At 35.1% G+C, this 16,688-nt stretch overlaps 1 protein-coding gene across 9 annotated transcripts in view; it reads right to left on the bottom strand.

The window, feature by feature from the left end:
- The window catches only part of METAP1 (methionyl aminopeptidase 1), a 67,211-nt gene that overhangs the window by 12,412 nt on the left and 38,111 nt on the right, over positions 1–16,688 (bottom strand). For 8 of the 9 annotated variants that reach the window (XM_517355.7, XM_016951908.4, XM_063809700.1 and 5 more), the window contains 7 exons: positions 16,078–16,190; positions 14,960–15,020; positions 10,943–11,034; positions 9,293–9,376; positions 7,035–7,173; positions 5,108–5,239; positions 1,530–1,673 (listed from right to left, as the gene is read on the bottom strand). In XM_517355.7, coding sequence (XP_517355.2) covers positions 1,530–1,673; positions 5,108–5,239; positions 7,035–7,173; positions 9,293–9,376; positions 10,943–11,034; positions 14,960–15,020; positions 16,078–16,190 — 765 coding nt within the window. The remainder of the gene's footprint in view (positions 1–1,529; positions 1,674–5,107; positions 5,240–7,034; positions 7,174–9,292; positions 9,377–10,942; positions 11,035–14,959; positions 15,021–16,077; positions 16,191–16,688) is intronic. The other variant, XM_016951909.4, reaches the window with a different exon arrangement.

Below are 16,688 nucleotides of genomic sequence, written 5' to 3'. Positions count from 1 at the left end.
CAGAACTCCCACCTGCAATCCATCTTAGTCACCACTGCCAAATTAGCCTTCTCAAAATATCAGCTTCATTATGCCATTCTTCTGCTCAAAAATATTTCTGAAGATTCCGACATACAAGTCAAATTCCTTCAGTCTGGCATTTGGCACACCTGGACTGCCTGCTGCTAGTCCTTAACATATAACTCAGCCAACCTTATATTTTCTCTGTTTTTCTCTATTTGAAGCACCCATGTTCACCCACCAACTGGAAGGCTTTTTCTCCTCCCCACCCAACCAAAACTTAGTTCTCCCACCGCCCCCTGCACCAAATTTCTTCAATCCTTACTCGTCAGCATGAAGTATGGGAGAAAAGACTGACTCCAGAAAGCAAGACAGAACCCAGGTATCAATGCTAGTCTGGCATTTAATTACTAGTTTGTGTGACCTTGAGCAAGCCAATTACCTCTGTAAGCACAGAGTTGCTTTAAAAAAATTGGGCTAAGAAGTTATCCATAGAGTTGTGATGATCAAATGAGATAATGCATATTACTGTCATTGTAAACATTAACATTAAATGCTTTCATGTAGTTTTCATGCAGAATTCTAAGTGCTTTCCATGTATCATCTCACTTAATCCTCATAACAATTCTACAGTAAGTACCATTCCCTACTATTGTACAAATGAAAAAAATTAAGCACAAGGAGATGAAAGTGTTCATCTAGCAGTGGCTCAATATATATGTGCTAAGTTCCTTCCTAGGTCCCTTACTGTGGACAGCTTTCATTTCTGACATTAAATAACAGATTCATTCCTGAACATGTTCTTCTCTCTCTACAGAAAATGTTTCTGTAAGATATTATCTATCTTACACTTTCTTTGTTATTGTATCACACGGCACTCAACCTAAGGAAAGGCACTTTGTTTATTCCCCTCTATTTATATAAACAAATATTACAGGATCTGACATACATTAAACACTCAAACCAAGCAAGACGAACTGACTTCACCTAAGGAATCAGAAGAGTAATGGCTAGGCCTGTGGCAAACTGTTGATTGTTTGCCAAAATAAGGTTACTTTTCTTCCATAACACAATTAGATTACGTTTTCCCATCTCCCTTGCATTTAGATGTAGCCAGGTGACTGAATTCCTGCCAATGGAAAATAAATTTGATTTATGCCAATTCCAGCTGACTGTTAAAAACTCCCAGGTATACCCCTTCAAGCTTCAACCCCCAACATCTCCACTATCTACTGACCAGGAGGGCAACTCCCAAAGTGACTTTGAAAGCCATAGGTTGAAGATGACACAGCCTGTGTCACATAGTAACTGCCCTGCCCCCACAGTGACCAAACACACCTGCCTTGGACTATTATGTGAGTAAGATACGAACTTGCACTGTGTTTCAGCAAATACACATTTTGGGAATCTATCTATTACAGCTAAGAGATTACTCTAGTGAATACAAAATAGTAGGTACTGTTAAATGTATGAATAAGTATTTGTTGAATAAATGGTGAGCTTATACCAAATCTCTGGATAGTACTTACTAGCATAGTGGGGTACATTGGGAGCTGTATGAAAAAGCTTGTGGATTCCATGCCCACAATAGCTTCGAACAACTGAAAACCCATTTGCTTGGGCATGCTTCTGGATAATGTTTCCCAATTCTCTGTACCGAACACCAGGCTTCACTGAAAGGAAAAAAGAAAATTCATGATAAACTAATAACTAATACGTACTAAGCAATTGCTATCAACCAGATGCAGTGGCTCATGCCTGTAATCCCAGCACTTTGAGAGGTCAAGGCAGGAAGATCGCCTGAGCTCAGGAGTTCAAGACCAGCCTGGGCAACAGGGCAAAGCCCTGTCTCTGCAAAAAATACGAAAATTAGTCCCGCATAGTGGTGCATGCCTATAGTCCCAGCTACATTTGGGAGGCTGTGCTAGGAGGATCACTAGAACCCAGGAGGTCAAGGCTGCAGTGTTCCTGCCACTGTACTCTGGCCTGGGCAAAAGAGAGAGACCTTGTCTCAAAATAGAAAAAGAAAAAAAAAAAAAAGTAATTACTATCTTTGTGCTAGGAAGTTTTTGAAACACTTTTATGCATCCATGCCTCAACTTACAGATGAGGCACAGAGAGGCCAAACAGCCAGTAATTGGTAAAGTTCTAATTCAAACCAAGGGCATCTGTAGTTCCTCCTTTCATGCCAAAAACGTTAGACTCATAGCAGCACTAAAGGGTTGGAAGTAGGTACCTTTTTGCTTTCTTTAACAACAGAGAAAAATAGAGAGGAAAATACACTTCTTTCGCATCCTTCCCTAAGGCCAAGTGTTCCATTCTATTAATATGAGCAGAAGAGATAAGAAAGTGCACTAGGAGTAAAAGGAATGTCCAAAAAGTAACGAATTGTCCTGAGTTTCAGCCTGGACAACTTCTAAAAGACTTACTTCCCCTGGGCTTCTTTATCCCCATAAAAATAGTTCTCAAACTGTCCATGACTGCCTCTACAGGACAACCCTAGAGGTACAGTACAGGAAAGATACTTCTCACTATATACACTTTCTGCTCTGTTTAGTTTTTATGACTTTTACTAGTGTTTCAATAAAACACAAAACAAAAAAAGTGGTTCTCATCACTATAAGGTTCTCCCTCACACTAAGACCCAGGAGCTGGGCACTGTCAGACTCCTAGAGAACCTCAAGATGGCTCTGGGGATCCTTAACTCTCTCTACTCTCCTACTCAGCCTATCTGATTCCCAGACTGAGGTTCAGATACATTGTATCTTTCCCATCCATTTCAGGGTAAATAGCTCAAGGAATCAGTTTAATTAACAGTTTTACTTGCTCTTAACTGTATTTTGCAGCTTGATTTTGGGGAAAGAAGGAAGGAGGTTTCTGGTTTTGAAAAATCATGCTGACTTTCATAATTACTTTCTTTCATTCCTATCCAGGCCTTCCTATCAGCCTGGGGTGGGAGGGGGAACAATATTGTAATCCATGTTGCATAGAAAGAGTGACAGAGGAAGTCTTCCCTAATTTTCAAACTGCTCCAACTGCGGCCCCAAGGGTAGTATCTAGAGATATTAATATTTCTGGTTGTCAAACACAGGGTGGTGGTATAACTGGCATTTACTGGGTAGAGACCAGGAATGCTTGTGGAACATCTTATATGTATAGAACAGGCCTCTACAACAAAAAATTATCAGGCCCAAAAGCCACTAAGTGCATAGACTAAGAAACCCTACTTAAGAAGCCTAATTTCAACAGCCTTTCAAACCCTCTACCTGGGGGAGTAAGGGGGGTGCAAAATGAGGGGCAAAAATGACATATACAAAGGAATTCAAAGCACTTTCCAAAAAAGATCAAGCCACTTTCGTTCCTTCCTGGCTACTGTTATGAAAATTATTGGCAAGTTCCAGTCATACGTCATATAAAACAGCATTCTAACTATCTGGTTTTTTCTTTTTCTTTTCTTTTTTTTTTTTTTTTTTTTTTGTTTCTTCAGTTGATTCACAGAGAAGCAAAAAGAATAGAAATATTGACTATATTATCTGGCAGAAACTCTAAAAATTATTTCAAACTTAAGCTTTCACAAATGACAAACTAAACATTAAATTTCTTCAATTCCACCTCCTGTATTAATGTTTTAAAATAATCAACAATGAGTAATAAGTTTTCAAAATTTCACCTGATACACAAAAATATCATATTCCTTCATTTCCATTCCTCCAACTTGAGTAAAAATTTCATCTCCCATACACATTAAAGAACGCACTAAAAACAATAAAAATACTGGATCAACATTATTAGAGATAACTGTATGTTTGTCTAAGAACTCTGTCCTGTTCACTATTCTGTTGATGACATCAAGATTTGGAGAGACTGGGGAGGGTTGCAGGTAGCACACTGGTAATAAAGTTGATATGGTAAGGATTTAACCAGAAGGCTGTTTGCCCATTTATTAACAGTTTGTTAACAACTCCAACAAGATGCTGTTAAGAACTTTCCTTTCTTTTTTTTTTTTTTCTTCTTTTTTTGAAATGGAGTCTCGCTCTGTTGCCCAAGCTGGAATGCGGTGGTGGCACAATCCACTTCCCAGGTTCCAGCAACTCTCCTGCCTCAGCCTCCCGAGTAGCTGGGATTACGGGCGCCCGCCACCACACCTGGCTAATTTTTGTATTTTTATTAGAGACAGGGTTTCACCATGTTGGCCGGGCTGGTCTTGAACTCTTGACCTCAAGTGATCTGCCAACCTCAGCCTCCCAAGGTGCTGGGATTACAGGAGTGAGCCACCATGCCCAGCCCCTTTCCTTCTCTTATCCCCATAAGATACTGATTAAACAAAAAAGCCTCGATAAGTTGTTCATATGTACAAAGACAGACAGCCTGAGAAAAATCCTCCAGAAATACACCCCTACCCATTACTACAATAGTAAGAAATCTGGAAAGCACCAAAATCCAACAGAATAGTTACACAAATTGTAATACTATAGAATATAATACATAGCCATTAAAAGAATGAGGTAAATCTATGTCTGTAGGTACATATGCTAACTTGAAAAGATCTCTATGATAGTTGAAAAAACAGCCCAGTTACACATTAAAAATATTATGATTCCATTTAACTTAATTTAACACATACACATACATGTGTGCATTAATGCACAGGAGAGAGAAAAAACCTAAATGGTAATGGGATATCTCTAGAGAGAAGAGAGAGATAAGAGGGGAGGCAAGTGTAAAGGAGGATCACACATTTTTCACTCATAATCTTCACTTTTAATTTTTTATGAGGAGAACATAATATTTATGTACTGGAAAGAATTTTAAAAATAGAATAAAAGTTGCACTAAAAAACCATCTGCACAGTCCTCTTCATTTATCAGGCAAAGAAAAGGAAGATAAATCACAGAAGAAACAAAGGATGCTAACCAATCATCTGGTCTATCACCACCAAGAGTTTCCCAGATCATCCTTTTACCCATTACTGCTAACAACCAAAGCTAACTCAGGTAGAACAGGGGCAACCTGGAAGGTACAAGGAATGCACAGAACTGCAGCGCCCAGTCATTCTTGGCCCATCAACACACAGGACTGCCAATAGGTGCTCAACACTGAGGCTGACCTGCATCAATGGCTTGCATCAGGCACTCATATGTGGTCTGAACAAGTTTCCGTGCTCCATCATCCACTTCTCCAACAAAAAATGTCTCATTCAGGTCCCCATGATAACCATTGCGATAAAGAGTGATATCCACTGCAAGAGAATGTGCAAATATAAAGACCATACTTATTTTCATTTCAAAATTCAAGTGTTTTTCCAACATGACAGCATCTAGCAACTTAATGAAAAAGACAACTTCTGCATTCTCAAATTAGACACCAATGGATAAGATAGTTATTGCCCAACAGAAGCTCCCTGAGTGTAACGTAACTGAACTCACTGTGGAGAGCAGGAATACGGCCATGTAACATAAGCCAGATAGTGGGTTTTTATACTCTTATAGTAATTGTATCACTTGTGGCAAAAGAAAAATGTATGTGGGACACAATCATGCAAAATAAATTACCAGAGTTAGTAACATTAAATTGAAGACTTTGCTACATTGCTACAAAATACCATTTTCACTTATCTTTTACAAGTTCCTTACTCCTGCTAGGGAATAACAGAAAAATTTACACTGCTCTACACCTGTTTTTTTAAAACTCATTTGCTTTTCTCTTATTTGTGAATATTCATTCTTCTCTTTGTCCCCATGTTTAAGAATATAGATTACTATTATACTATATATTATATACTATTATACCATTATAATATACCTAGAGAGCACATTGAGTATTTTTAAACCACATATTTCAATCAACCTGTAACATCACAATATAGATATTTTGGTTCTAGCACAACACATACATTCTTGAAAAACCTCACACATTCTACATATAATAAAAATAACAGGCTTTATATTTGAAAAACAGGGTTGGCCTCAAAACCTATGGAACTTTATGAACAGATACCCTAACTAAAGCAGTAGCAATTCTAATAAAAATAGTGTCATAGTTAAATTTCGGCTATCATTCACAGCTAGCATCACAATCAGTCAATTATCTGCAGCCTCTAACACTTGGGCTCATGCTTCCTCATTTGATAGGTAGTTCCTTTAAGATATCTTATTAACAAAGAGTCTAATTCCATCAATATTAAAATGCCATCTAAGCCAGGCACGGTGGCTCATGCCTGTAATCCCAAGACTTTGGGAGGCCAAGGTGGGCAGATGCTTGAGTCCAGGAGTTTGAGACCAGCCTGGGCAACATGGCAAAACCCCATCTCTACAAAAAATACAAAAACTGAGCTGGGCATGGTAGCAATGAGCCTGCAGTCTCATCTACTTCTGAGGTGGGAGGATCACCTGAGCCAGGGAAGTCAAGACTGCAGTGAGCCATGGTGGCGCCACTGCACTCAAGCCTGGGTGACAGTGAGACCCTGTCTCCAAAAAATAAAATAATACACAAAACAAAAACAAATACCATCTAGGAAAGCCTTCATTAATGTCTTTTAAACTACTTCCTCTACTCTCTATACTTGTAACTTCCCAAGGTAGCTTAACATAGGGGTCTTTAAAGCTACTTCCACTCAAGTAAGGCACTTCTGCAAGATTTTCAGCTTTCCTTTAGGTCTTCATATATTATGAAGGGTTTTCCTGTATCTATAACAAAGCCTGCCCTGGTCTCTTCAAAACCATTAGTGAACTTCTGGGGGAAAAAAACTAGACTCCACATTTCACTGACATCTTTGACCTATTTACCAGTCACATATGAGATAAGCATTAAAGAAATACCTGCACCAAACACATCACACCGGAAGTATCTTAAAAGCAACATGCACAAAACCGTTAAGAGAGCTTCCTGTAGATTTAAGAGTTAGTGATACTGAATTTTAAAAAGGAAAAAGTTTAAGTACAGGAAGCAAGTCAAGAAAACACAAGTCACTGTCAGATTCCCCAAGCTTTGTTGTTTCTTTGCCCATGGTGATGAAAGTAACATATTTTTCTTACCATTAACAATGTCACCTTCTTGCAAGGGCCTTCTGTCTGGTATTCCATGGCAAATGACTTCATTCACTGAGGTACAACAAGACTTTGGGAAATTATAATAATTCAGGGGAGAAGGGTAGCAATTTCTTGCAATACATGCCTATAATACAGAAAAAATAATTTGGAATATATAAAAGAAAAAATCTGTATGAAATTACAGATTTTTAAATTTGAAAAATGTGAAAAAAGTTGGACACATGCTACTATGAAGAACTCAGTATTTTATTTTAGTAACAGTAGTGGATATTATCTTAAACAATATACAACAGGGTTTGTGCCAGTCAGGTACACATACACAAACCAGTTTACTGGTAACTGCACAAAGGAAAAGTAAAATGACATACAGGTTAAGTATTCCTAATCCAAAAATCTGAAATCCTCCAAAATCTGAAACTTTCTGAACACCAACAGGACACTCAAAGAAATGCCCATTGGAGCATTTAGAATTTCAAATTTGAAATTACAGACACTTAACCAGTTACGTATAATACAAATATTCCAAAATCCAAAAAAATTCAAAATCCAAAACACTTCTGGTCCAAAGCATTTCAGATAAGGGATACTCAACCTCTATAACAAATATATATATAAGTATTACCACATATGAAGATTTTACTTTAGAATTAACTAGTCCTTATGAAAAATGTTAAAGTAAAAATAAAATATTTGAAGTAAATATTAACAAGCATTTTTGATGTAATTATAATTCTTATGTTGAAACAAGCCTATATCACTATGCCCCCAAAATGACTACTAGTATAATTAAGAAATGGTAAAGTACTTCCAGATATTTTAATAACCACATTCAGTGGAACAACAAAAGAACTCTTAACAGAAAAACATGGTCTGCTCTCCATAACAAGTCTTACTTTACTGGATGCTTTTACACAGTGGTAATCACAGTATACGTAATTTCTGTTTCCAACCTGCTCTAGTCTTCAGGCTAATATTTTTTAATGGTTGCACAATATACCATTTGCAGAATATGCAGAATATACCATGATTTTACTAGCAATTCCATTCTTACTGAAAATCTAAATTAATATGAAGTTTCCTCAATTACAAAAAAAAAAATCTTACAACCAATAACTACATTTGTGGCTTTTCCCTCATTTAGGAATATACTTCTCTACTTCTCATAGCATTACAAATAATAGTTCAGAGCATACAGAATTAGACTTTCTAGATTGAAAATGCCAATTCCATCACTTACAAGTTGTGTAACTTTTACCAATTTAATTAATTAACCTCTCTCTTCCTCAGTTTCCTTACCTATAAAATGGAGATTACAATAGTACCTACCCTCAAGAGGTTGTTGGTAAGATTAATGAGTTAATGTAAAAGAAGCACTTGAGTACCTGGCCCACAGAGCATACTCAAAATGCTATTATTGCATACGATACGTCTTATACTAACATATGAAACAATACCCAAAAGTCAGGATTAATAAGATTCTGAATAAAAAATTTATAAACATTTTCATAGCTCAAGATAGACTGTCAAATCCTTCCAAAAGGGTTCTTCCAATTTACAATACCATCACCAAGCAGAAGAGAGGACCAGTTTCATCATTTCCACACAAGCAATGCATATAAGCATCTTTAAAATACAAATTTACTAGGTCTTTATAATTTGTATTTGTTTACTAGAACACGTGTGATCTGCTTTCCATATGTTATATTAACTACTTATCACTCTTTTTTTTTAAATTCATATAATGTGTACACTCATCTAATAAAGTCTTAAGGTCTCTCTTTGATGGGCAGACAATCTTTATTTATTTATTTTTAATCCCTATACTTACTACAAATATTTATGTGGACTGTTCATTGCCTTGAGGAAACATTTAACTAATCTACCATCAGAAGTCATATTCTTTTTTTAATTTCAGAATATTTGATGTCTGTAGTGGCAGGATTTATTTAAAGCAGATAAAATCAATCATTTTATAAAAGCTCAACTGAAATGCTTATTACAAATATCTTGTTTCAGAAACAAGATATTTCAAGCTTACCTCAGACCTTAATATTATAGATTCTTAAAGATGAGAATAATGACTGTTGAATGTTTTCCATATTTGAAACAAAGCAAAAATTTGCTTTCAAATGAGCTTACCCAAGTTACCTTAGACACTCAGAACTTAAATCTACTTAATGTTTAAGTTCAAAGCATCTAGTAATGTAACAAAATTACTCAAAGTAAAAAAGTGAAGTTCTTACTAAGTGTACAGCGTGATCTATTTCTTCAGTAGTTACACCTGGTTTAATCATGCCAGCAGCAATATCCAAAACTTCTCTAGCAAGCTGTAAAAAAGGAACACTCAATACATTAAAAAAGACACAGAAACAGAAATCTATACCCTTTCTACTGTTTGACTGTGGAAGAGTGGTAAAAATGAATCTCCCCTTGAATAATTTTATAGAAAATATATAAATATATGTAAATACATAAAAACAAACATTAATTTTATATAAAAATTGGGTTAACAAGCAAGCAGCAGTAAGGTTGGCTGATTTCTATGCGAAAATATACATCCTAAGAAATCTAAACTATCATCAACTGATAGAGGTAGTCTTCTCTCATTTCTATAATGGGGAAAAGTAGAGGAAAAGAAAAAAGAACAGATGAGCCTGGGCAACATAGTGAGATCCTGTCTCTTAAAAAAAAAAAAAAAACGTAGTCAGGTGTAGTGGCACATGCCTGTGATCCCAGCTACTCAGGAGGCTGAGGTGGAAGGATAGCTTGAGCCCAGGAGTTTGGAGTTACAGTAAGCTATGAGCTATGATCTATATGATCTATGATTGTGCCACTGTACTCTAGCCTGAGTGATAGCAAGACCCTGTCTCAAAAAAAAAAAAAAAAAAATAGATGAATGAATTCCTCAAAGAATCACAGCAAGTCATAGGAAGAGAAAGTTCTCCAGGATATCAAACAAAATTAGAATCAAATCACTTTTAAAGCACTGAATAGAAACCTTAAGAATCTTACTTAAATGAATAATATCAATGTGTTATATTTTCCTTCAGAATAAATATGTGATTTCACCTGATGAGTACCAACCACTACTACCACTCATCATAGGTATTTCACAAAAAGGCCTACAGCATAACCCTCTGAGCCTTAAACTCTGTCCTATGTTATGATGACTTGTGAAAATAAAATGACAAAATGTTTTTAAATATCATTAAATGAAAAGGATTGTCATCTAAATATAGACTATCCACCAGATTAATTCTGAAATAGGCTTTTAAGAAGAAAACTGTTGACTAAAATTATATACTAACAATAGTTTAATGAAAAGCATGGCTAAACCGGGCACAATGGCTCACGCCTGTAATCCCAGCACTGTGGGAGGCCGAGGCGGGCAGATCACCTTACGTCAGGAGTTAGAGACCAGCCTGGCCAACATGGTGAAACCCTGTATCTACTAAAAATACAAAAAAAGGCCAGGTGTGGTGGCTCACGCCTGTAATCCCAGCATTTTGGGAGGCCAAGGTGGGCAGATCACGAGGTCAGGAGTTCGAGACCAGCCTGGGCAACATGGTGAAACCCCATCTCTACTAAAAATACAAAAATTAGCCAGGTGTGGTGGCGGGCACCTGTAATCCCAGCTACTCGGGAGACTGAGGCAGGAGAATTGCTTGAAAACAGAAGGTGGAGGTTGCAGTGAGCAGAGATCACGCCACTGTACTCCAGCCTGGGCGACAGAGTGAAACTCCGTCTCAAAAAAAAGTTAAAAAAAAAAAAAAGCATGGCTAGTCAGTCTAACAATATAACATTTGCTATCTTTATAAATCAGCAAACCACTGACTTCATGTCTAAGTACTGCTTAAACATTTCCTACCCCATGGAGAAAAAATCACTCTTACCCTACATACAAGTCGCATCCCTTCTATATCTTCAGATGAGAGTAATTTAATCTGAGAAGTACCTTTAAGAGCCTGTTCAGATTCAGACATTCCTGGAATGAAAATTCGGTAAGTAAAACCAAAATGAATGCAAAGATGTAGTATTTATTTGCATAACTATAAACCTGTGGCATAAAAACAGTAGTCTCACTGTTTCACACAACAGTAATTCATGATTTGGGTTGGTCTAGGTCAGATTTTTTAAAAAAAACATTTTCAACATCAAAGGGAAACTCGCTAAACCAACTGAAGAAAAAATTCTAAAGGATAAATTTTCAGACCTATTAGAAATCAGCCAATACTTATAGAGTACTTATTATATGCCAGGCAGTGTGATAATCAGACCCAGTAAATGATATACATTTGAAAAGTACCATAGAATTTACAAATTACTTTCATAATCATCTCATGAAGCAATTATACATCAACAACTGATGAATTAACTACACTATTTTCTGAAACAGGAACCAAAGTTAAGTGTTTTTCAATCTCCAGTTTGTGACCTTTTATTAGGCTACACTTAACATTTTTAAAAAGTAAATAAATGGGACAGAAAATATTAAAATGGCATAACAAAGTATTATACTCGTATTATACGGAGTAGGAATAAGTGCTGCCATGAAATCTTTGTTATTTATATACACATACAAAGATCACGTTATAAAAGCCATTTCTGAGTCATAGTCAAAAAAGTTTTAAAAATATTGCCCTAAAAATCTTCACTAATAAAATTTGTTAGCTTCAAGTTTTACATACATGAAAAGTAATAAAGCCAGGATAGCAATTAACTCAAAATCTAACAAAAATAATGTCAACTAATCTTATTTACAAGTACTAATGGAAAAATTCCAAATAAAAATATTAACAAACAGAATCCAAAAAAACCTAATACATCAGGATGCAAGTGAGATTCATACCAGAAGGCAAGGATAGTTCAATACTGACAAATCTATTAATCCAATTCATCATTCATAAATAAAGTAAAAGTAAATAATCATCTAGAAGGAAAGTTAATTCTGATAACATGGCCAGCTACCACCTTGACATGATAAATATAAATCTCAAACTGAGAACCAACATTACAGAATGCCCACTATCGGCACTATTATTTAACACTGTCCTGGCAATACTAGCAGATGCAATTAAACAAGAGAAAGAAATAAAACATATAAAACTAGAAAGGAAAGGACAAAATTCTTATCAATTTCAGATGTGATTATATATCTCTAGAACAGAAGAATCACCTGGTAAATGACCAGAAATACAAATTCAGCAAGTTGGCATATTGTTTAAGATAAATTTATCAAAATCAATAACTTTCCCACATACAAATAATCAGCTAAAAAATACAGAAGCTATTATGTACAAAAACAACTAAAAAGATGAAGTACCCAGGAATAAATTTAACAATAAAATCCCTACATGAAGAAAATCTGAAAACACCACTGAAAGACATAAAAGGAGTCAAATAAAATTTTTAAAACATACCCTGTTCCTGGACAGGAAGACTCAATATTGTAAAGATGTCAATTCTTCCAAAATTAATCTATAAATTTAATACTATCCCAATAAAAAAATGTCAACAGGATAATTTTGAGAACCAGACAAAGCTGATTCTAAATTTCACATGGAAAAACAAACATGCAAGAATAGCCAGGAAAATTCTGAAAAAGAGGAAAGGTAGGGGCAACAAGGCCTACCAAATATTAAACATTATATAGCTATGATAATTAAAAGTTTGGCAGTGGTACATGATTAGACAAATGGGTTAATAAAACAGAATAGAATCCAGAAATAGACCTAAAGACATGTGAGAACGTAATACAACAATATAGGTTGCACTTCAAATCAATAAGGAAAGGCTAATTTTTTAAATAACTGGTGATATAATAACCAGGTATCCTTCTGAGAAAAAAAATTAAGTTGCATCCCTATTTAACTCCTTATGCCAAGTAAGTTTCAGATATATAAATGATTTTTATCATACATAAAAAAGACTGAAACCATAAAAATGCTGGAAGAAAACATAGGAATTTTTTTTATAACTTCTGCACCAAAAACGTCTTTCTAGGTCATAGAGCCATACACACTGTAAAATAAAACACTGATAAATTTTACTATGTTAGGATACTCAAAATCTGTAATAAATGTAATGACAAAACATAAACGGTCAATTGGTAAAAAACAGTTTTAAAAACATACATCAAAAGGTTATTTTCGTTAATATACTAAGAACATTTATAAATCAATATGGAAAAAACTAGTACTCTAACAGGGAAAAAAAGGCTAAGGATATGAATAAACATTTCAAAAGGGAAGAAAATATAAATGACTTTAATATATGAAAAGATGCTCAACCTTACTCATAATTTTAAAATGCAGATTAAAATAATAGCAAAATAACATTTTTCATCTTTCAGATTAGCAAAGATCATAAAGCTTTGTAACACACTATGCTGCGAAAAATATAGCAGAAAAGAGACATCCATGTATTTTTAATGGAACTGGAAAAATCTCTGAAATTTGTAATATCTCTCAAAATCAAAAAATGTATATATCCTTTGATCCACCTATTTTAGACTATCAACCTACAGAAATACTTTGACACATGGACAAAGATATAAATATAAGAGTAGTTACTACAGTCAAATTGCAACAAATTTGCAGTCAAATTACAATAAGCAAAAACCTCGAAATGATCTAAACACTCAGTAGTAAAAGCATGGCTTAAGAAATATGATACATCCACATAACCGAATACTTCATTCACTAAAAAGGAGGTGGCTTTATAAGACACATTTGTAAGACATATTAAGCGAATACTGCAAGGTGAAAAGGTAAATATAGTTTTTTCCATTTGTGTATAGATGGCAGAGACGGGGTCCTAATGTGTTTACATATATAGAATAGTTCTGAAAAGTTGTGTACATAAAGGTGAATAGCAGTTACCTCTAAGGACTAGAACTTACTTTCACTGCATAATATTTGTTAGAATTTACCTTGTCTATGCTTGTTTTTCTAAAATACAAGCTAATACTACATTTAAGATTAAATAGAAAAATAATGAAATTATACATCCTCAACAGTAGGCTATCATTTAGACTATCTTTCCCTTAAATTTTTCTGAAATAGTAGGGTTTAACTAAAATTTAAAAATGATATTCATAAGAATGTTATGTAATACAGTTCCCCACTTCTTAGAGAACAAAGCAAGGATAGCTTAGCTTGCTAGATAAAACCACACAAAATTGCTGAGAGTCGACCTTCTTTGACATGCAAAATCAGTAATTTCACAAAGTCTAAATTAATTATGTGTACAGGCCCTAAGGTCAGAGATTGTTCCACTGACCTGTGTTGCAAATTACCTATCTTCGCTGGGTGTCTCAGTATCATTATCTATAAAAATGGAGAAGACAACAGAACCTACCTCAGCAGTGTTGAAAGTGTTAAATGGAGTAACACGTGCAAAGAACTTAGCACAGTGCCTGACACATAGTTAAGCAAAAATAAATACCAGTTATTATTAGAGAACCATCATCATCATATCATCCTCATCATTACTAACTCTATCACCACCATTACTACTTCTGTTAATGTTACAGTCCAAAGTCTTTAGTTATGCATTCACTCAGGCCTCTACCATCTGCCTTTACCTAAATAGATATTGTTTAATTTAGATAGGAGGGAATATTAAAATTAAAACCTGTTTTTTAGTAAGTCTAGAAGTTGTTATAACAACATAAAATACAGTATTATTTTAAATATAGTCTTTAACAGCTACATAGTGTTTTCAGAGGTAGGTAGATTTCTAATGGGGGCAAGAATCTTTAATTCTCTTCAATGTTCTAATGCTGCTTGAAAACACATTTATTAGAAGTCCAGCACTGAAAAATTTCTACAAGAAAAGCATTCCTTCCCTTTGCAGTAGTCATCAAGCCCACAAATTGAAAAATGAAGAATCAACATAGCAGAGCTTACCTAAGGGATGATCAGCATAATCTGGTCTTTGAATATAACTTGGCACTGGCCTTGTTGGCATCTAAAAACAAAGTTAGTTAAAACTGATTTACCAACAAAAAATAAATAAAACGAGGGGAGAAAAAAGTCCGTTCAAAAGTTTTTAGAAGTTTTAAATGGCATCTTAAATATTATAACAGATATATATTTCATTAAGATTATGCTTTACTTTTCCTAGTGGTAATGCCACCCCTTTTGCAGGGTATTTAGAAAGGGGGAAAGTGGCCAAGGCCATTAAGGATTTAAGATTAGACAGAGACTAATAACAAGACACCCATGTTATTCCAAACAAATTGGCAAGCTAACAACAATAAAATGATGTCTCAAAGTAAATATATACCAACATGTTCCTAGTCATTATCTCTGGGAGGCAGAATTAAGGAGATTTTGTTATGCTTTTCCTATTTTTCCAAATTTTAAAGATTAAAGATGTATTCCTTTTATAAAAAGAAAATCATCAGTAAAGAGAATTTAAATATTTAAGGGTGACAAACAGATTTCAACTTGAATGAATTCTTACATTAAGACTCCAAGTCCTATCTGCCAAGAATAGAGGAAGGCAAAAGAGTGGCAGAAAAGCCATATCTAAATTAAGGGAGAAATATATCATAATAAAATAATTTTAGAAAAGTGTAATACAGTCAGTCCTCCATATCTCCTGGTTCTGCATCTGTTGACGCACAATCTGTGATACGGAAGGTTGACTTTACGGGACTTGAGCGTCAGTGGATTTTTGTAACTATATGGGGAGTGAGGATGTCCTGGAACCAATCATCCATGGATATCGAGGGACGACTGTACACACTACCATCATGCCAGCAACAAAATATCTATTCTACCTTACCCTACACTTCTTTTTAAAAGTTTTAGTTCTTTCATCTAAAATTTTTCCCACTTCTTCCATGATTGCCAAACTACCAGCTCCCAAATGATGCACCATAAGAGCTCAAGAGCTAAAATGCGAGTTCCTTTGTAAACACAATCCTGATTATATGACTCACTACTGGAAAACAAATTACGAGTATCATTTTTGGAAAATTCAAAATTGGAATGTTGTTTTTATTACCTTATTTACTCACCAGTGGATAATGTGGTCTGAGTTTACCAGTATATCGATAACCTGCCCATGGGTCAGTATTAATATCACCTTCCACAGTCCAGGAAGACACTTCTCGCTTCGCCTTTTCATCTTCTGGGAGACGGAGGAATAGATGTGAGAGGAAGGAGGAGAAGGAGGGAAAGGAATGTTTCAGTGGTCAAGCTAATGAGCAGCAGCATACTTTGAATATCTCTTGTTTAAAACCAAGCCAACAAGTCCAGGCACAAAAATCCACCAAACTTTTACCTTAACCTAAATCACCAAAGCAACTGCTTTACTGCTATATTCAAAACCCTTATAACTCCTTTTTGAAGATCTAAAGGTCTTGGAAGAAAAAACTCCATGTAAACATATACTAAGTTTTTACATAATATCGAACAAGAACAGCTCATAGACAGCTTTTCTAAATGTATTCTGACCACATCAATTTATAGAAAGCCCATTTTAAAATATGAAACATAAGCCCTAGTAAAACCTACCCAACTGAGGTCAGATGTTACAAATGAATTATGTTCTTACTAAAAGAACAGATCCCAAGTAATCCCAAAGCAAATTCAAAATCAAAAATAATTATTTCTCACAAAGCTGATC

This window comes from Pan troglodytes, chromosome 3 (genome assembly GCF_028858775.2).
Source record: "Pan troglodytes isolate AG18354 chromosome 3, NHGRI_mPanTro3-v2.0_pri, whole genome shotgun sequence".
Lineage (NCBI taxonomy): Eukaryota > Metazoa > Chordata > Mammalia > Primates > Hominidae > Pan > Pan troglodytes.
Note: the sequence above shows the minus strand (reverse complement) of the source record. Positions and strands in the feature narration are given on the sequence as shown.